Raw genomic sequence first — 22,847 nt, 5'->3', positions numbered from 1 at the left:
AAGCTCCGAAGTGTCACCTAATTTTATTGAAAGCGTCGAGATCTGAAGCGTCAAGAAATTGTCAGTGATTCGACGGTGCGCGACACCAATTAAAAGGTGCGAAATTGTCGAAAGGTGGTCGTCGAGGACCACCCCGCGTGATAAAAGTATTTATTCGCGGGCCACGTGATCCGGTCACGGTTGAAACGAAAGCGGCCGGATTCGATCGTCGGCAACGAAAATCGCCTCCGGTGTCCGGACACGATCCCCCGAAATTCAATACCGGCTGGCAAACGGCCGGTTTCGCGTTCAATTGTCAGATAAAAATCTGCGATAAACTGTTCGGTATCGCGACGCGGCGTCCACCATCCGAGGGATTGAATTCCGTGCGGCTGGCGCGGAGGGAACGTAGTATTCCGTCGTTCCTCGATTTTTTCGCCGGGCGCCGCCGCCCTCGAGGCGAGTAGGTGGCGCGAAAAGGGGCGAAGTATTTATTTCTAGTGCCCTCGAACCGTTTAATTTTCCGCGTTCTCTTCGAGTGCCGCCGAATAATTGGCCCCTGAATTCTCGATTTTCATCCCGCGCCCTTGCGCTCGACCCTCCTCTCTCTCTCTCTCTCTCTCTTCTCTCGAGTGCCTGTCTGCCAACGCTCGCAAAGGAGCCGCTGTAAAACTGGGATACTCGAAGCCAGCCGTCCTCGTTTCCCCCAAAATTCGATTCTACCCTGCTGTGCGAATTCATTTGTCAGCCTCGCGGTTCAACGATTGCCGTTCTCTCGAACGTGTCACCGTCCCTTATCTACCTGAAAGAGAGGCGAAGCTCGCGTCGATCGTCACAGGTGAATGCTGTGTCGTCAAATTGTCAATTTTTATGCTTCGCTGGCTTATGGACTGTGAATCTATTGTCACGGTAATCGGTAATTTTATATCTATTACCGAGGTATTATTATACAATTTTTAAATTATAAAAAGTACATCAGTCATGTTTGAGACTCGACGGTTTTAATTGTCAAGGTTATGTCAAGGAAGTCAGTAATTTTATATCTATTATTCAGGTATTATTAAATAATTTTTCAATTATAAAATGTACATCAGTCATGTTTAAGGCTCGACGGTTTTAACTGTCAAGGTTATGTCAAGGAAGTCAGTAATTTTATATCTATTATTCAGGTATTATTAAATAATTTTTAAATCATAAAAAGTACATCAGTCACGTTTAAGACTCGACAGCCTCACCGTTCAATTCTCACATCCCCATCGCCCTGTCTCCGCTTACCCATTTTCAAAGACGAACGCGTGGGATCTGCAATTTTGGTATAGTTCGTGCTCGCGAGATATCGCCGTACGGTTTTCGAATCGCGTCGTAGATCCTTGTTTTCCACCGTGAAAGAAAGGGGGAAATTACGTGACCCGTAGTCGCAAGACGGAAAAACGAAGTCGACAGAGAGAAGGGCGAGTGGGGGGGGGGGGCGTTGAGGAAAATGCGATTCTACTTTCTCGACTACTCTCGGACGGATAAGTTTAAGCGGCGGCGGCGAGGGACGCGCGGAAAGCGTCCTCGAGACGTCCAGAAAACGTCCCCTTCTTTTCGATCCTTTCTCTTTTTTGCACGACGACGACGACGACGTTTCAGCGTGCTTACGGCGACTTTGCATTAAAATTTCCGCGACCGTCCGACGGTTAAAGTTAAATTTCCGTCGGGTTTTTGTTCCCGTCCGATTCTCTCTCCCCACCCAGGCGGCCGCCACGAATTCCAAAAAGAATAGTAAAAAGTGAAAATTCCCCGATGAATACGGCTACGTGCTGTTTACTTTTGCCAATTTTCCTGGGAAGGCGAACTGCTTTTAGACCCTTGTTTCGCTGATCGCGATTTTTTAACTGGTGCAGACTATTTTTCTGATGTTTTTAAGAGTACATTAAATCTATTTTTGCGCGTTGGATTGGCGCCCTTTTAACTCTTTCGTTACGGGCGCCGATTATAGTCGGCGAGGTACAGTACAATATAATACAGTATATTACAGTACAATAGAGTACAATAGAGTACAATAGAGTACAATAGAGTGCAATAGAGTATAATAGAGTACAATACAGTACATTACAGTACAATACAGTACCATACAGTACATTACAGTACAATACAGTACAATACAGTACCATACAGTACCATACAGTACATTACAGTACAATACGTTACGATAAAATAGAATATTATATCATATAATATAATTATCGTTAAGACGTCTTTAAGACATCCTGAAACAGACCTCCTATAACACAATTAAGAGAATTAAAGACAGCTTAAAAACATCTCGAATTGTAAACTGTTTGAACACCTTAAAGACATCCATATTTTAGGCTGTAACACGTTCAGACCAAACCTCGACGTCTTTGAGACGTTCGACGTTTATTACAATTCTACTCGCAACGGACTAAGACCTATGAAATTTTCTAATCCAAAGATAAAGAAACGAAAAACTAAAAACTTGAAATATTATCGATAAAAATAAATATAATAAATATATCCGTGAGAAATCAAAGGCACAGGTTATGTCCTTCAAAAATAAATAAAATAACCGGTTATTTCCGGTTCTCGCCCGGATATTTTAATCCCGCTCGCCCGCAATTTACTTCGCGCGGCGTATCAGACCATTTTTTTTTTCTCTTTTGAAGAACCACTCCCGAGTTAAAGGGTGTACGGGTAGATAAGGGCGCGGAGACGCGCGACCTAGATTTCGGATGGCAAGGGTGTGTAACGAGCTGCCTGGGGAATTAATTTGACGGGATCGTACGTCGTGGATGGCGTACGAACACTAGATACGTGACCGGGTGCGCTCCCGATAGAAGCTGACTTCTGAAGGGGGAAGGGGAATCGAGGTTCTCCGCGCGGATAACGCTGGCCGAGATGTTCTATAGACTCGGACTTCGTCGGTCGAACGACGTCGTCGACGAGGAGGGGAGGGGGGAGGTTTTCAGACGTTGCCGGAAATCGAGAGGACGTGCCCCGATATCCGCACCTTATCGATTCTTGGCCTTTCGACCACTCTTTCTCCTATTCCGCGAAACGCCTCTCTCTCTCTCTCTCTCTCTCACTCACTCCTCCTCGCCCCGTGACCCACTTCACCCACCATCCGGACCGCCACCTTGCCTCTCTTTTCTCCTTTTTCTGGTAATTTTCTGCTGGAATTCCGACCGCTAAAGAAACACGGGTTTCTTTTCTCGATAAAGACTCTCTCTCTCTCTCCCTCTCTCTCTCTCTTTCTTTTTCTGGTAGAAAAAAAGAAACACCCTGTGTGTGTGTGTTGCGAGAGGTCTCGTGGTTCGTCCTTGGTTTCGTTCGAGTATCAACGAAGTTTCAGAACCGGTGGAAACGATATTTTCTCGGGAGCGTTTTCGCGAAAATTCGTGGATTGAAATTTCCCAAGGAGAATGACGGTGAAACGGCGATCCGTTCGAAGATGAATGGGAATTTCCGGATTCGAACGATCGTTTTCCCTGTCGATCGATTTTAACGCGATCTTAACCTGCTGACCGAACAATTAAATCGGTGTTCTATGGAGCTTCCGTTTAAGTGCCAGTGGAATTTTCAAACTTTCTGTCACATGATTATTCTTATTATTTTATTTACATACTGGCTGCCTTAGTATATGCACCGAGGACATAGACACTCTTAACCCTTTGCACTCTTTAACACTTTAACCCTTTGCCCTTTCCACTGTTATGGATGTTACCTACCAGCCCTTACGAACTTTTATATTATATAGTATATTCTGTATTATATAGTATATTCTATATTATATAGTATATTTTATATTATATAGTATATTTTATATTATATAGTATATTTTATATTATATAGTACACTTTGTATTATATAGTGTATTCTATACTATAAGTATACAATATGTAGTGTATATACTAGAATTACGATGTCCCCTGACAAGAGACAACGGAGCGCAAAGGGTTAAATTGTTCCATCAAACCGCGTAAGATCATACGAACAATAATAAAAATATGTTTATCATCGGAACGCCGTTGGCGCATCGCGTTCCGTTTCCCCATCGTGCGTCGCGTTCAAATCCGTCAGTGGATAACTCACCGTTCGAATCCATCTCGCCATCAATCAAACGCTGGAACCGTTTATCTTATTCTTCTTCTGTAGTCGACGGGGCCGAGCAAATACTGGGAAACGGGTCAAATCAATCCGCGATTCGAGACGCAGAGGAAGGGGGGAGGGGAGGGAGGCTCGCTCGGATGGAACTGCAACGGGATGATAAATTTCGCGCGTTTTACCCGCGGAACTATGAAGACGGATGCGTTGTTTGCTTCCTGTGTCCCCCCCTCGGCCGAACTTCGCCTGCTTACGTAAATAATGCCACCGCGCGCGCGATCGTCCGCCGAAGATTTGAATGGCTGTACCACCCCCTCTCTCTCTACCCCCGTGTGTTTCGCCCGAGGCAAACATCTCCCGACGAATCTGTCCGCCGCGACGCTGCGAAAAACAAGGGAGGAAAGTCTCTGGAGTCGTCGATCTTGGATACTATATCTCGTTACAGATTTATGGGTCGGATGCCCATTTGCATCGGGACCGGCGGCAACTTTTAATAAATAAACGGCACGGTCTAACTGCCGAGACGGATAAATTATCCCTGCGCGAAGGCGAACAGACTTTCAACGGCGGCCTTTCGGTTTCTAATAATAATAATAAGAAGCGTTTTACTAATTTCAAGATGCGAGATGGGGTAGATATGCTCGAGGGGGTGCGATTAGGGTTTTCGAAGGGGGTTTCCATTGAAGCGTCTCCTGATTTGGCTTTTGTTTGCTTCCAGACACTCATTGGCCGGTCTTCGTCTGCGTTCTCATGGCGGCGACGGTGCTTTCCTGTCGGCAGAGCGAGTTCGCGTGTGGTAACGGGCGCTGCGTCGCCCTGAACAAGGTGTGCAACGTCATCGACGACTGCGGCGACGGGACCGACGAGCCGCGACAGTGTTCGCGTGAGTACTCGCTTATGTCTTTTTTTCTCTCTTAGACTGCGCTGTTTCTTATGGACTGAGAATACATAAATAATATTCCCCTGACAGTGTAACATTTATTGCTACCAGCAGATCGCATTAAAAATAGATATTTTATTATACGAATTGCACAAAATTTCAATTGAAATATTTTATCAAACAAATCCGTTTTATTTAACGTCGTGATCCGATTAAAAATTAAATTGGTACACGGGATTTTTATTCACTATTTTATAAGAGGACAAGAAAGATGCACTAGAATTCTGAAACTGAATAGATAGCACATTGAGATGTTAAAATATGTCTGGCATTATTGTCGGAATTATTCACTATAATTTCATTTCAATTCATTAAAATTCATTGCGCACTTCATTACAATTCATTATACTTCATTACAATTCATTACAATTCATTATACTTCATTACAATTAATTATACTTCATTACAATTCATTACAATTCATTATAATACATTACAATTCATTATAATTCACTATTCATTTTACCCTGACATAAAATGCGCTTCTTGTCCTTTCAGCTTCAAACAGTGATAAAAACGAAACTAAATAACTAATCGATACAATTTTCTCACTAAATTGAAGATAAAAGTGCAGGCGGTAAGAAAACAATATAACTTAATTACTTTGAACACGTTGATAAAAAGAACGTGCTAAGACCATCAATTAACAAAATCCGCGATCACTTAATTGTCAATCCAATACGAAAGGGTTGACCCCGAATTACGATTGATTCGAGACACTCAGCGTGCCGACCCATCGTTCCGTAAATTCCATTAATATTCGTCTCTGAAAAAGAAGCTGAAATACGGACGCTGTTTAATTGATGCGCGGAATACCTATCCGATAGCTATTTTTAGCCCGCCGAAGCACCGAGCTCCGGGTACCTCGTCGAATCAACGTTCCTTGTCCCGGAGATAATAGTAAATTATTTATCGGCTCGCCCGGCAAAGAACTCGGGAACGTTACGACCACTTTGGAGCAGCATAATCAATTTCGTTTAACGAGGCGGGGAATAATCGTGGCTTACTTTTTAAACCGACCGCCGCTTAAAATTGGTATTTCGGGGGGATCCTTTGATCTCTCATGCGAATTAGAACTCTCGAAAACTGTACGGCGAAACGAAGCTCCTCGGGATCAATTAGCAGGCGCGCGGGCACGAGTGTCGATAAACAAATGTCGAACTGAAACACGAGCGATCCACATCGCGCTCTCGTGTTTGCGGCACCTGACGTAACCTGTACTCGGTAACCCCCTTCGACGCGTCAGTTGGTCGATCGTCCTCGTCGAAGTTTGTCGCATAAATATATACAGACGGTGTACGGTAGATAATTTTAGCGGATTTTTTGTATAAAATTATTTCTTCGCGGATTTATTCACCCCATTCGCTGGTTTCATATTTATTAAAGATACAAAGGGGTGGGAAATCGGTTGCTAAAATTCCTCAGCTGCTGCTGTTTATTTTAATTTCTTATTTTTGTATAAAGTTAGAATAGACGGTTTACGAGAAATTGCTTAAAATTAGATTTTAAATAAAATTACAAGTCTACAGAACAATAAAAATTATTTTTACCTAGAAGTAAATTTCAAACTTATCTACAGAGAAATAAGACTAATTTTTATCTAAAAATAAATTTCAAAAGAATCCCCAGGGAAATAAAAATTATTTCTAGCTAAAAATAAATTTCCAAAAAAATCCTCAGAGAAATAAAAATTATTTTTACCTAAAAGGAAATTTCAGAAGAGATCAACATAGAAATAAAAATTACTTTTACCTACAAGTAAATCTCAAAGAAAAGTCTACAAAGAAATAAAACTTATTTTAACCTAAAAGTAAATCTCAGAAAAATCCGCAAAGTAACAAAACTTATTTCTCCATAAAATAAAACATCGATGCGGAATGAATAAATCTTAATCTTGGATATTACATATTCATATTCCACCACCGAAGATTAATTCCCAGCAGAACAACAGCCGCGTATAATCAAGCTGCGAGTCCGCGGCGAGGTAAAGTTCCAGGCGCGAACGTACAAGGCGGATTAATTTGCAATCCCTCGAAAGACAATCGCTCCGCTTCGAAGGTCTTTTATAATCGTACCGCGTGCATTACTGTGCGCTCGCTTTGAAATCAGGCCGGCCAGCCTCTTTGACCGGGGTTAGTCGCACGGGGTACGCGTACACATCGCCTGGAGGGCAGAGAGAGAGAGCCCCGATGGAAACAAATGAATTCCGAGGGTAGTTTCGAAAGAAAGCGGAGTTACCGGTGATATTCGCGAGAGGGAACGCATTAAACGGGATAACCGGAGTAGCTGGAATCCATTAATCTCGCAAGACGGAGGGGGGGGGGGAGAGAGAAAAGGCGGAGAGGCGGATAATTCCGTGGGAGAGCTCGAAACAAATTTTTTTTTCCGGCTGCTATCTCTGGTCCTTTGAGGAGAAAGTTTGCCGCGGACGGGGGACGTGCGAGGAATACGGCGATAGGTAACTTCTTAATAAAAGTTGACGCTTCTCCCGGCAAAGGCCTCCTCCTTCGACTCCCCCTCCTCCTTTTACTCTTCTCCAGGCTCCCGCGTTTAATTACTTTAACCGGTATAATTGATATAAATGAACCCGGGGGCTCGCGGGGCGAATTCATTCGAGTCGCGGTAAGAATACGAAAGTTTGTTATTGCCTATCGTAACTTTGCCCCCGGGGTGGGGCTCGAGGAGGCCACTTCTCGTTATGAATGCAGTTTATGAAAGCGCGAGCCCGTTCGGCTCGCCGATGTAGAGATCCCCGTTCGTATACAGGGTGTAGCAGAATTATTGTAGCGAGGGATTCCCGAGGAGTAACTTTCTCCTGGGCGAAAACGCGATCCGCGGCTTCGTTCGCGAGTTATTAACCCTTTTCCCTATCACGCCTTTCATGCTGTGACGATTCGTATTTAATAATTTTCCTAACAGGATCGGACAATTTTTCTTTCTATTTTGCCTTTATTTACCTTCGTTTCTATGCTTTGGTAACAGAAGAATTTATTTTTACCTCGACGCAGAAGAAATTAATAGGTTATGTTCATATATTATGTCAGGTTATGTTCATATTTAGTAAAGCTAGTAACCACGAGTCTGACTCCTTATTATAGCGCAACGAATTAACAAATAACCCTGGCCAAGAACAATATCACTTATATATCAGTATAAACACTAAATATGCATAAATTAATATTAACATCTAATATACAATTCAAATTCTACGTTTCCAATTTTATTACTCCACGATGTAAAATATTCGTAATATTCTGCAATGGAAAAGTTGGTCGCTCAACCAGGTATAATCGATTAATAATAAAGATATCCGGCGAACTAATAATTAAAGTAAACCGCGCGGACCAGCGCGAGGGCTCCGCTAAATTGATTCAAGACTGATAACTTTTCTCTCGAGGGTGTGAAACCGTCTCTAGACGGCGCCCAGGGCGCTCGAACAGGGCTCCTCCATAATTAAGAGAAATCGCGGATTACCTACGGCACGCCTAATGCAACCCGTCCGAGCGATATTAACGAGCGTAGCCGGGAAGTTCGGAGATTACTGTGGTCGGAATCTACTTTAAAGTCTACGTTCTTCCCGCGGATCGTGGAATTATGAATTTCCACGGGGCCGGCGATCTTTTATTAAAAGCCACGATTTATTTCGTGTCGGGCCCTTCAAGCTTCCAAGTCGAGCTGCGCCGAATATACGAGACATTATTTTTGTACGTCTTGGGTAATTTATAATTATTTTTGTACGTCTTGTATAATTTATAATTATTTTTGTACGTCCTGGGTAATTTGTAATTATTTTTTTACGTTCTGAGTAATTTATAATTATTTTTATTCGTTCTGGGTAATTTATAATTATTTTTCTATATCTTGTATAACTTATTTATTATTTTTGTACGTCCTGGGTAATTTGCAATTATTTTTGTATGTTCTGGGTAATTTATAATTATTTTCGTAGGTCTTAATTATTTTCTGGGTAATTTATAATTATTTTCGTATGCCTTGTATAATTTATTTATCATTTTTGTTACTTCTTGGGTAATTTATAATTATTTTTGTGCGTCTTGGGTAATTTACAATTATTTTTTATCGAAAGTTGGGGGCGAGGAGACCGATTTTAAGCGGCGTCAGCCATCTTGGATCGAGAGGGCCTTGTCCACGGGACAATTCCTCCTCGGAATTCCGCTGATCCTCGTTCTCTAGATTTCTATCTAGTTCTCGCGAGTCTGGTCGCCGGTTTTACGGATACGTGACCGGAATCGGCCTGTCCCGTCGACGAGAGAGACCGGAAGTCCGCGTTCTCCGTGCAAACGCCGCGCCAAGCGTTTCGCGCGGACCGATCTCTGCAGCGTCTCTCCTCTCTTTCTCTCTCTGCCTATCTATCTATCTATCTATCTTTCTCTCTCTCTATCTATTTTTCCCTATCTATCTCTCTATCTATCTATCTATCTTCCTCTCTCTCTCTCTCACTCTCTCTCTCTATCTATTTTTCTCTATCTATCTATCTCTGTCCCTCCCCGACTGTTTTATCAGCCCCGATGCGCTTCCGTCCTCCCAGCGGGCATTAAGCGATAAAAACCGCCGCGCAACATTCGAATCAGGCGGCGCGTAGCCGTTTTACGACCCGATCCGTTGAGTTACGATCGCCGCATAAAAATGGGAAACCGAGCGACTGAGTCAGCGCCACGAGTCTTCCTCCACGGTCCCGATAAAACGATCTGCCGGCGGTGCTCGATCTGGTTACGGCCTAGGAAGATTTTCCTACCGTCGCGGAAAAGAATCCATTCGACCCACGACTATATACCCCCCCATGGTTACTTCAACGATCGAGGAAGCTGCCGGATTAGGCTAATGGATTCGCGGACAGCCAGATACGTTCCGAATTCTATTACCGATCTCTTCGCTGAGATAATGTTTTGTCGAAACGCGGCGGTTCTTTTCGAAATTCGGTCTGCTGTTGTATTTGTATTGACGATTCTTAACCCCTTGCGCTGTGATAAGGAGTTAGACGCGTGGTGGAGATATTAGACTATAGTTTATTTTAATATTTTCTTTTGTTCTCTGTATATTTTAATATTATATTCGTCAAAAGTATCTAAAACTGGTTTGGAAGCTTGTCCCTCGTTAAACTATATATTTTATAAAAACATTATGTCTAAACAAAATTTGAAGAAAACCAAACAAATATAGTATAATAATCCTCTCACTATACATCGCACCAACCTCGCGACAAAAACTTCAACCAAAACCACTCACACACATTTAATAATCTATCTCAAATCAAGAGAACATTGAATTCATCCCTTACCAATATTTAATCGCTAAAATTAACTTAGTAATACAAAAAAATTATCATAAATATGATCACTCAAAGAACTGTCCTCCAAAGTAAATTTCAACCCTTAATACAGTTAAAAGCAGCCGATAGCGAATTGAAAAATAATTCCAAGTGAAAAGTGTAAATCCCTTCGCTGCAATGAAAACGGAGGAAATGTTTAATACAGAGTCGCGGTAAGAAACCACGAGCCAACGTTGCTCCTAAACGAAAGAGGCGGAAAGACCTTGATCCATTTCCCGGGGCCGATCCCCGTGCCGGCTCCTCGTTTCCCGGTAACAGTGGCATAATCGCGCGACGTGCCCGTGTACGGCCGTAATTAACCTAACTTACGAGCATCGTTTATACGTCGAGGGGGGGATGCGTGTACACGCGGCGAGCCGCCGCTGCTAAACGCCGCGCAGATTTATTTGCGGTCGTGACTGCGCTCGCACCCTTGTATATTTCTTCGCGATAACGATGATTTACGGTTGTAACGCGACGGCGCCGCCCGTATTCTTCCGCGTCACAATTATTATTTCGCCGGACGGGAAAAGCTCCGCCGACTTTAAACTCAACATCGTTACCTGAAACAGTCTTATGTTCGATTGAAAATCTCGCGGATTCGGTTCTGCTTTCGGCCGGTTTCCGTGCGATTCTGGAGCTAGACTCTAGAGGTTCCACGCATGATTAACCCTTTGCACTAAAATTATTCTATTTCATTCCAAAATAATTTTTGCAACAATAAGGTTTAGATTGAAAAAATTGTCGAGTAGTAAAACTGTTGGCAGGAGTCTCAAGATTAAATTTTCTATGCATACAAATTTATTTTGTTAAATAGAATGGAAATACCACGAACCAGAAAAATGATTTCAGATTTACAGTTAAAATGGCACGCTTCCTGTACCATAATTATAAAGCGAGAAATTAGAGATATCTATATTTAGCTAGCTATATTTAGCTATATCTATATTTAGCTTTATCTATAATTAGTTAGCTATATTTAGCTATATTTAGCTATATCTGTATTTAGCTAGCTATATTTAGCTATATCTATATTTAGGTATATCTATATTTAGGTATATCTATATTTAGTTAGCTATATTTAGCTATAGCTATATTTAGCTATATTTAGCTATATTTAGCTATATTTAGCTAGCTATATTTAGCTATAACTATATTTAGCTATATTTAGCTATAGCTATATTTAGCTATCTTTTTCTTTGGGAGTGTATAACCGGGCACACGATATTATTGGGTGGCCGGTTACACGCGCGTCTAGGTTTCGGCAGTTATCGATCCCATCGGCCGAGGACTTCTAATCTCGTTAACCGTTTTCCCGAGGATATCGACTCGCCCCTCGACAGTCCTCAGACTCGAGACGAGCTTGCAAACAGGCACACTCTCGATAAACAATCTTCATTAGTCCGCCGTTCGGAAGCTGTTTATTAATCGAGCCGACGTCTTTGCGTGCCCGATCGCCGACTAAACGCGCCAACGTTATCGAATCGCTCCGAGATCCAAGTAATTTCCAGCTTTACGGTCTCTTTATTTCACCGGGAACGCCTCTGTAAACCGTTAAAATTCATTTGGTTAACGAGGAAATTGTGTACAGAGGGTGAACAACACCGTCGCGAATAATTCAGGCATTTTTGCCACGAAATGTAGAATTAATCCTTAATTAAATCCGTACATTTATTTTTAAGAGAACGCGGACAGTATTTATTTATTTCACATCCACCAATGTTAACTGTCACTTTAATTTTTCTAAAAGAATCTTCGACGAAGTAATAATGATAGAATAATAATGAAAACCGTAATATCGAAGCGTTAATGTTTTGCATTTATCCGCGCACGTTTGTTCGAAACATATTCTCGCATCGAACAGAACTGCTCGACGTCAAAGTGCGCGCGGAAGTCAAAAGGGGATGAACGAATAAATAAATATCCCGTATAGTCTGATCTGAAAGTTCTTCGGAGGGCGCGCGCGAGAGTCGCACAATGGCCGTGTGTAGCCGGCGTAACGATCGCGTAATTACGCGGGAGGCATTAAACACGAAAACGCGAGGGTTCGGGGGATTCGCGGCAAAACATTCATTAGCGTCGCCGGCGAGCATCCGCGATTCGAAAACGACATTTACAACCGGAGGAAAGGGGAGCCCCGCCGAGCAGAAAGATCGCGGGCAAGCAGAAAAAAAAAAGAAAGAGAAAGCGCCGGCGGGCGTGCGCCGGTTCAAAGGGCTGAATAATTTTCCGAAGCAGCTTTTAATCATCGCAATTTGCGCCCTCGAAACTCCCGTTTAACCGGCGATTAAACCGCGCCCGGCTTAATGGAGCAATAAATAAAGTCCGCGGGCCGAAAAAACGAGCTCCTCCGCCGCGCCGGAAGAATAAATAACTCTGCGCCGCGATGCTTCCGATCGTCCGTTTATTTGTTGTTCGCCGGAAGACGGGGACGATGACGAATTTTTACGTCCGTGTGAAAACCGGAAACGCGGCGCGCCGACGCTCCCTCGGGAGACGACGTTCTACGTCGACGTACTCCGTTCGTGTTCCTTCTGCCGATGGGGTGCCTCGTTAATTTCTCCGTCCCTTTTCTTCGGCCCACGCCGCCCGTGTCCCGTTTTGTTCAAGCAAACAGGCAAATATTTTGTGTGACAAATTCCGTCGAATTTCCCACCGTGGGAACTTCGTTTCCTCGCCGATCCGGAAAAATTCGATCGCGCCGCAACCATTGGCGTGGGATCTCTCCTTCGTGGCTCTTGGAACGATCGACACGGGACCCGATAAATCCGGCGCGATTTAAAGGATTCCACCCCCTCCCCTGATATACCCGGATAAATCAAGAAAATTAGGGGACCTTCCCTTTCTTCCTTCGGCTGCTGGCCAAGGTTTATCAACGTCCCTTGGTATCGGTAGCCCAGGCAACCCTGGTTTTCTTTTCCTAGTTGAAATATATACAGGGGATGCGGAAAAGTCGGGGCTAAGGGAGGCGAATAATAAGCCGCTCTGGACAGTTGAATAAACAGAAGTTGCAGAAACCTCGGGTTCCGAGCAGCTGCGAGTCCTTTGGCCCGATCAATTCTGTATCAGCCATGGAAAATCTTGTGGAAACTTTTTAATAGGTTCTATTTATAATGGGAGCTATGAAAAGCTTTTTTAAACAATTTTTACCTTTGATCGTTGAATGTACCATGGAAAGCTCTTTGGGGATATACGTTCCTGTAAAAAGAATTCTGCAGTGAAAGGGGCAGAACTTTCAGTTAATTTAAATAATTGTAAGGAACGATTTATTTTTATTCAATTTTTGCATTAAGATCGGAAATATAGTTGTTGAGATTTTTATTACCTTTTTATGATTTTACTACCCTCGTGCTATATTGATTTTTAATTTATAAAGAATATAATGTAGCAATGGATAATTCACGTTTTCGTTCGAGCTATATTAAATGTATATAAAATCTATAAGTCATGCAATGTGTCGTATAATTATGATTTCGATATTTTTATTTCATCGATCTTTTACATCGATTAAAAAAAATTAAATATTAGCAGAGATATTTCAGGAAGGAAAATTGGTAATTCCCAGCCTTCTTAGCGATCGAGAACACATTACCATAAACCCGTCAATTTTGCATTAGAAACAACATCCGTTCAAAGAACAAAACGTAAAGAACCATCGTCAAATATGTGCGTTCAATTTGCCGGTGGTAGACAAAAGGACACGGAGAAAGGGTCGCGGGGAGGTCAGCGTTAAAAAGGCGACGCCAGAGCCTCTGGAGGATCCCTTTTCTAATAAACAAAAGGACGCGGTCGAGAGTCCCGTCGTCGTTGTCCCCTTTCGAGTAAATATTTTCCAGCAGCTAGGGCAAAGAGCAGCATGACGGCCGCATTTAGCTTTAGATACAAGCCAATATGGCGAGGAAGTAGGAAGTCGGAGAGTACGGTTCAAGATGGCGGAAGTGTTCTCGAACGGTCCCCTCAACTTTCCCCCAATTATAAGACCGCTCTCTCTCCCTCTCCCTCTCTCTCTCTCTCTCTCTCTCGCGGTTCAGTTTGACCACTCGGCTGTCCCCGAACAGTGGAAACTCTGCGGCGATCGAGAACCGATGTTGAAACTTCGAATCGTGTACCCTAATCGTCACGATCTCGGCGCTAATAGGTGGTGAAATCTGCGTCGGGATCTGGGACGGACGACGGAAACGCCTAGTCGTTTATTGCGCAAAAGATGGCACATGGAAAGGGGTAGAAACAATTCTTAGCGACCCATTCGTGTTAATTCTGTGAGATTAGATGGCTAAACATTGAGGTTAGGTACTGAAAAATTGAGGTTAGGTACTGAAAAATTGAGATTAGACGCTTAAAAATTGAAATTAAGTTAGCTATATCTTAACCCGCCTAAAAACTTGAAGTTACTCATACTAGCTACACAATGTAATATTTTAGTTATTTAATTTAATTATTAAATAATCGAAAATAAATGTTCAAGGTAGCCAAAACGCATTAGTAAGTCATTGATGCTATTATGATCTAGGTTGCTAAATTACGAGGAGCGCTGAATTTTTGTCTTTCACGGTATATTTTGTGCAACCTGGACTCTCATTTTCTATAACAATAGTATGCTTTAAAGAATTAACGCTCTAGTAGAATAAACGTTTTATCGGCAGAAATGATCGCTTGTTAGCCCCGAATTACCAGAAAACGAGGGACTCGAGCATGGCCCAGCTATAAACAAACGACGCCACCTGACTGCCGCCAATCTACCCGTTGGCCCTTGACATAAATTATGCCATCTTTTCAACAACTCGCGGCATCAATCGAGCTAATCAGCACCGCCATTCGCTCTTAAATGATTCATAAACATCCAGCAGGAAGATTAAATGCCGGTGGCAACGGTCTTTAAAGAGCAGCTGCGCACAAAGGGGAGCTTTAAAGGACCTACTTTCAGTCGCCGGGCGAGCGTTGCCTCTCCCCCTCTCTCTCTCTTTCTGGCTCTCTCTCTCTCTCTCTCTCTCTTGTTCGCTTTCTCTCTCTTGTGCGCTTGCTCGCTCGCTCTTTCCATTTTTTTCTCTTCCCCCATTTTTCCTCCCTTTTTCCTTTTTTCTCTATTTCTCTCTTTTTTTCGCCTCCCTTCCCGCGGCTTCCGTCTCTTTTTTCCCCCGTTTCTTCTCCTTCTCGCGACTTCTCCGCTTCCTTTTCCCGGTTTCTTATAACGGAAGCGGGAAGGCCGACCGCCGCAGACGGCTTTTCAGCCGGCTGCGAGGCCTGGAAATTACCCCCGGCGAGGGCCGCGGCACGCGTAATTTCTCTCGAATATTATTCACGGCGCGTCTCGGAACGCGGAACGCACGACCGCGCGTTGGAACGACCGGAATATCTGCGTGGCAAAACAGACGGCACCCGCTTATTTCCGCGGTGTATCGCGGCGGACACCGGCGGCCATCTTGGACGATGTCAGAGTACGTTATTTCCGGGTTCGTGGAGTCCTCGATGCTTTTCGTCGCGTCGGCTCCAATAACAATTTCATTTTTATTTCACAGAACTTTGTATTCTTATTATTTCATCTATTCGCTTTTCTCGTAAATTAATACTAACATAAATATATAACAAAATAAATGAATAGCAATGTAAATGAGTAGCAATATAAACGAATAAAAACGTAGATAAATAACAACATATTTCGTTTATACTAAATTTAAAAGCAACAGCGGAATTTGCAAATGAATTTTACACTTTAGTTGCTTGAAATTCGCAGCAGAAATATTAATAAAACAGATTACTGGACCACTGATTTTACGGATTCGAGATGAAAATTAACTTGAAGTTAATTAGAAAATAAACTTGTTCCGTCTCGATTAAGCGAATAGAAAAAGAAGTGGAAAATAAGCTGCAGCTAAGAGGTAGATTATTGGACGGCGGGGATCTTCAGAAAAGTTTATTTTGTCCACTTTTGTTCGTCGCCTTGAGTATATTGCTGAAGCTGACCTCTGCAATAAAAACGAAACGAATTCAATAACGAGCCACGATCGTAGAATTCTCGCGAAAGAACTAGACTAATTACGCGAGAAATCCTTGGTTCTGCTCATGGACTGATCTTCTTTGAAGCTGGTGGCTGGCCTGGCCTCCGCCATGGATATCTCGGAGCCGTGGACGTTGTAGCTTTGAATGGATCCACCGTAAAGCGATATCTGATCGGCTGTGAACGAAAATATTTTAATCCCGTTTAACTGGTACGTTAAAAATATTTAAAAAATTACGAATATTACTGACATTGCATATATTAAAAATATTAAAAGTATTAAAAATATTACAAATGTTACAAATTCTGAAAATATTAAGAATATCAAGAACATGAAAAACTATATTCCAAATACTATAAATACTGAAAATATTTCAAACATAAGACACCAAGACTATGTAGAAAAGTATGAAAAATATATTTCCAGGGCCCCTTATAAGATCGAACACCGCATGATACCCCTTAGATTATCGAAGTCGTGGTCCATGCCGAAGATACTGCTAGTCTCCGAGTACCCCGGGCTGAACATGCTGGCAGGATTGGCCTGATCGATCTTGATGATCGGCGACGGAGCATAAGGAGGATCCTTCTTGGTGATCCTGGCTCCCGGAGATCGATCCGCGGCAGCCTCCTTAGCCTGCACTGTTCTAGCCGAGCAAAAACTGCCAGTCGCCTTGTCGGAATAGTCGTGGCGGTTCGGCACGGTCGTGTTATACTCGTTACGGTCCCGGCCGAGCACCAGGTTGCACCGCACCGTCTCGATCTTGGTGATCCTCGGCGGCTGCTGGGACGAATCAGCGAACTGGCTTTTTCTGGTAGCCGGCCGGGCGGCTTTCAATGTAGCCACCGGCGAGTTCAAAACCTGCGATTCATCATCGGTCATCAGCCTGATCCTCTTCGCCGGCACGTCTTCTTCCATCGCGGACGTTTGCTTATCTCTGGCGGCTAGCAACTGTGACGGATGCGCCTCCGGATACTCCTGCCTCGACTCCTTGTCCGCCATATCGATCTCTTCCGGTTCCACGTCCGTGGTGTCCTCTTGCTCCATTTCTTGGGCCTGGCCGGAGCAAGGACTTCCGGCATCGATCGCCCCCTCCTCCTCCTCCTCGTCCTCCACCTCTTCCCTGGAGTTCTTGTCGGCCGAGGTCGGGGACGGAGATCGGCGACACGGTTTCATCGCGTCCTCCGATATGCACATTTCCTCCAGCAACGTGTTCACGGATATGGAATCTACGGGGTTTAAAGGGCAGAGCTGTATACGGGGGGACCCAGCGATCTGGGGAGGATGATGGTGCAGAGGCTCAGGGAGCAAGGCGCGCATTTAGCGATCGCGCTGACAGTCGTCGGACAATAAATAACTAGATTAGACAGCAAAGGATTGAAATTGGATTAAAAGGGCATTATTTATATGTTCATAGAATTGCTAACTCATTTGTGGATAGAATGGACACTGTTTCATAGAGTTAGTACTCCCTGCAGACATTATACTCTAGAGATAACATCCTCCAACTCCCACCGAATGCAGCATCCAGTGAATGCATCCACCATATATACAGCATATATACATACATGTATAGTATCATTCACTGAATACAGCATCCCCAGAAGACTGAAGAATCGAAAGATATTCGCACGAAATCGTATCAATCGATCCTCCACTGAACAGAGCTCCGATATCATCCCCTAAAAAGCTCTATCTTAGACTCTGAGTTTGCACACTGTGTCAAAATGTTATATATTCCAAATTGTTTAACTCGCATCATTATAATTGTAATGATACGTTTGAGAGAAATTTATATGATTTTGTTTCGTTAAACAAATACTGTGATAAAAATCGTGTAACATAACCTGACATAACCTAACATATACTGTGATAAAAATCGTGAAGCATAGCCTGACATAACCTCACATATACTGTGATAAAAATCGTGAAATTCTACTTAAATTAAGACTTGCAATAATTATAATTTTGAATGATAGTAATAATAGTTTGTATAATTGAATAGTATATAATAATAACGTATAGAATAATAATAGTATATGAGATTCTATATATATATAGAAAATTACTAGTATATAATAATAATAACAGTTTGAAGAATAGAACGATAATAATAATAATATCTAATAATGGCGACTTAAAATAATGATAACGTAATTTTGAATAAATTACTGCTTGCAACAAAGCGGTATAAATTAGAAGCAGGTCTCAGAAGTCCTAACATTAACCATCAAGTACCTAGAGAGTCCTCGTTGTTCAGCCTCCAAGCCTCCCTCGAGCAAGATCTGAAGCAAGACCTCATGTAGGACAGATTAATCTTCGGCGGCGGCATCTTCAGCATCTCCTGCTCGCGGATCCTCTTCTTCTCTTCGCGTATTTTCGACTGTACAGCTATCTGTACACAGACCAGCAAAGAATGTTAATCAATCGACCAGCTCAAATCAAATCAAATACTTTTAGTTTAGTTATTTATTAGTTTTAATTATTTTAGTTTAGTTATTTATTAGTTTTAATTATTTTTAATTATTTTAGTTTAGTTATTTATTAGTTATAATTATTTTTAGTTTAGTTTCTATTTTTTAAAGACCTCTTCCTCGACAGCAGCCAACTGCTTCTTCCGCTCCTCGATGGTTCCGGTCAGCTCCTTCCACTTCCGGTCGAGCGCCATGTTGTTCAACATATCGCCGGCGAACTCGACGATCATCCCGCGCAATCTCCCCCACGCGATTCCCACCTTCCGCCTCGATAATTTCTCCAGCTCCTCGATCTTGTACCGGACCACCATCTGCTCGACCTGGATCTTCTTCAATCTCATCTCCGCGTTCTTCCTCGCCTTCGCCAGCGGGAACTCTTCGAACTTCGCCTGCGAAACGCGGCAATTACATTATCGCTGTTTCAGTTCGCTCGATATTTAATCTAAATCTTAGTTCATGGGGGTAACCCTTAATGTATGAGGATAACCCGTAGCGTATGGGGGTAACGTACTCGATAGTCTCGGCACGTGTTCTCGTACGATCTCACTATGTTCTCGTACACCTGCATCTCCGATTGCCTGACCTTATACTCGTCGTCCAAGTGGAGCTTCATCAGCTGTAATTTAGTGAACAACTCGTTGTTGTATTTGTTCTGTCTGCGGAAAGTAAGGAAATTAAAAAGAATTCGGCAGAAAATATAATAATAGGATTAAGGTGTTTCTTATTGAGGTTAGAATGAAATGAAGACCGTGGTTCGGCGTACCTGTTCAGGCTTATATTCAACACCATGATATTCTCCTTCGAAATTCGAATCTTCTCCTGCAAATCTTTTCTTATCAGCCATTCTGATTGGGCCTTTGCCTTGGCTTTCTTCGTCTCGGCTTCTAAAACTGAATAAAATGTATTTGATGAATATATGTCATATATTGTATAATGTATAATACAGTATAATATATAATATAATATATCATAGAATGCATAATACAAAATAATCTCTAATATTATGTAAATTATAATATAATATCGACGATGGAAAATACGTTAACCTGTAAAAACCTGTAAATAGTTATAGTTATAGTTAGTTATAGAAGTAGAAGTAAGAAGAAATTTGTAAACCGGAAGCCATCCTAAGCCGCATAGGCAAGTGTTATAATAATGAATAAATAATAATAATAATAATAATAATAATAATAATAATAATAAATAATTAAACAGTAATACTCTTACATAGCAATGTCTTCTCCGCTTCGCCGATTTCGATTTTTACAAGAGTCTCCAACGTCCGCATACATTGTGGATCCTCGCAAATGACTTCGTTCTCCATTTTTCTCCAGAAAATAACAATTACGAATTATAATTGCGTTAAACGAGCCTGAAATAACTCTCCGACTACAGTAGAACCGATTCAACAAGATTCGACAAGAACTGTTTCTTTAAGCATAACTAATAACCTTTCGCAACCCTTAAAACGACTCCGCGGATTGGCGAATTCATCTGCGACTGAACTTGCGCGGTAAATTCAAACGCTTATATCCAAAAACGATATTAAATACAAAAGTAAAATATATAAAACAAAAGAATTTACTTCTTTACGATAGAACGTCAATTGTCCATTAGTTTGAATAGTATTACTTAAGAGAAATATCATTCTACATTATTTATTATATATAATATGTCATTTTACGTAAAAATCTACACTCCAACGCTTAATATAATATAATTATCTATTAATTTATTCCGCGATCTTCAAATCTCCAACGCGGTTCTGACTCAATTATTAATCACTTTCTGCAATCGAAAGGGCAATACCATTTAATAAATATTAATTATAATAATAATTCGATTCGTAGGATATTATCGAGACTCCCCCGCGATTCGAAGATAATTCTCCAATACGGCCGATGTAAATCGAGACGGTCGGGAACTTTGCATTAAACCGGCGCGACTTTAAATTGCAAAAAGCAAGGGTTGCACGGCGGCCGGAGAAAATATCCGTGGAATTATTATCGGCACGATTTCTCGGCGGGCTGTTAGAGGGGGGGGGGGGGGGAAAGGGGGGGGCGCAGAAGAGGAAGGATCGGCAATTCGGCGGGGGGCTGCGGGGGGGTGGCAGGGAAGGGGCGGGGAAGGGGGGTGGTCCGGAGGGGGGGAGGGGGGGGGGCGGGGACGGGGGTGGCGGTAGTTGCGGAGGAATTCGCGAACAACCCCGGGATGGGATGGCAGGTTGGTTTGACCCAAATGCCGGGCAGGCCGGGTTGGCTTTCAGCCAGTTACGTGTCTGCACACTCGGCATCGAAACCTTATCACTCCTTTTTTCTCTCTCTCTCTCTCTCTCCTGCGAGTGCTCCACGGCGCCCCGGCTGGCCGATAACGATTCCCGTCCGTGAATAAATTAATCCCTCGATCCCTCGCGCTCGCGCGCGCGCGCGCGAAAATTAACGTCGGTTAATCCGTCGCCGGGCCCGATCTTCATGCAAATTCTGCTCGGCGAGCAAATCTAATTAAACGAAATCTTTCGGTCGTTCATATGTCTCATTCGATTCCGGCGAAGAAATCTCACTTTTAACCGGCTCTTCCGAGTGCTGATCAATTTTTTTGCTGGATCAGCGACTACTTCGTTTATCCGTCGGAGATGTTGAAGCGGATTCTTCGAACAGCTTACGGACGCCTTGCTCTAAAAATGTTTGAAGAAGTATTGGAGATTGTTAACGAAATTGTTTTAGCAGCGTGGGTGAAGCGATGCCTCTCGGACTCGAAATATTGTTCAACTTTGAACTATCGTAACTCTGTTAAAAAAAACCGTACTACAATGAAAATTAGCGTGTTTTGTAGAGCAAAGTCTCCTCTTTAGTTTTCCCTGGTCGTTTGTTAACTTGACCCTTCGGGAACACCGATAACGTTCGGAAAGCCGGGGGGGCCAAAATCGGCCCGAGGAGTCCGATTTAAATAGTGTAATTTTAAATTGTATTTAAATACTGTAATTTATAAATGAATTTTCAAGATGCTGATCAGTAAAACAGTCCTTAGGAGCCGATCAGATCCTAGACGTCGTTTCCACCGGTCCGTCGCGGTCGTGTTCGCCCGCGGTAAGATTGGATCGTTCGAGTTGATGGATTCCCCTGCGCGGGGGTGGATGCTGCCAGGTGATTTAGGCAGCGCCGATCGCGTCGGCCCGTTGATCGGTGCACTCGAAAAGTTCCGGCTGGCGCGGGGAAAACGAGCTTCGAAAGAGAGAGAGAGAGGGAGACGGGCGCTTAACGAGCCGCGCGGATCGGCGCGGCTGCGGAAACGAAGCCACTCGTCTCGCTTCGTCGTCGACGCGATCGCCGCGATGAGAGAAAAAAAAAGAGCCGTAGAGAAAGAGAAAGGCTGGATGGTTCCGGCAGAACCCATAAGTCGTCGCGATGGAGAAGACCGGAGCGGGAACGAGAGAGAGAAAGAGAGAGAAAGTAAGAGAGCAAGCGAGAAAGAGAGGGTACGAGTAAGAGAGAGGAGACAGAGATGGGAAGAGGAGAAGCCTGTGCACGCTCGTTCTTGCGCACGCACAAAAGAGCACCGTCGCGGAACAAAACGGCGCTGGGACTCGCTTAAATGCACCCGGCGCGGTTTATTTAATACGTCGTCGCGGCGAATCCTCGTTTCACGGGCGAGCCCCGTTGTTCCGTACGGGAACAAAAGGGGGTGCGCTCCCGTGACAACGTTTCGCTCGTGTAACCGTGTTTCCACGGGTCCTTCGCCGAGGATACATCGCGCGATACCGGGCCACGTTATGGCACTTGAATGCGCTCCGCACGTGTTCCCTGAAATCGCGATCTCGCCGGCGGCGAGTCCACGGAAAGGTGAAACGGGTGTCTGAGAGCTCGACGTCTCCGTCTTGTTCTCCTTGCTTCTCGCGAATTTCTGACGACGCGACGCACTTTGACGAATCTAAAAATCATTAGATCTTTTATTTTTTAATATAGCATATTAGTAATCTGGAATTTTTATATTTGTATAAATAATTGAGAGAAAGCAAGGAAGCA

General features: G+C 43.2%; 2 protein-coding genes across 2 annotated transcripts in view; one reads left to right on the top strand and one right to left on the bottom strand.

Annotated features, from left to right (window-relative positions):
• Positions 1–4,809: 4,809 nt before the first annotated feature.
• LOC144474899 (uncharacterized) overlaps positions 4,810–22,847 on the top strand; it is a 75,887-nt gene continuing 57,849 nt past the window's right edge. The window contains exon 1 of the mRNA XM_078190280.1: positions 4,810–4,969. Coding sequence (XP_078046406.1) covers positions 4,837–4,969 — 133 coding nt within the window. The 5' untranslated portion in view covers positions 4,810–4,836. The remainder of the gene's footprint in view (positions 4,970–22,847) is intronic.
• LOC144475223 (uncharacterized) lies at positions 16,257–20,149 on the bottom strand. The gene is given in 8 exon segments (XM_078190893.1): positions 16,257–16,318; positions 16,393–16,527; positions 16,810–17,580; positions 18,590–18,746; positions 18,939–19,214; positions 19,337–19,481; positions 19,589–19,726; positions 19,983–20,149. Coding segments are annotated over 8 exon segments (1,851 nt in total).

Source organism: Augochlora pura, chromosome 9 (genome assembly GCF_028453695.1).
Source record: "Augochlora pura isolate Apur16 chromosome 9, APUR_v2.2.1, whole genome shotgun sequence".
NCBI lineage: Eukaryota > Metazoa > Arthropoda > Insecta > Hymenoptera > Halictidae > Augochlora > Augochlora pura.
Note: the sequence above shows the minus strand (reverse complement) of the source record. Positions and strands in the feature narration are given on the sequence as shown.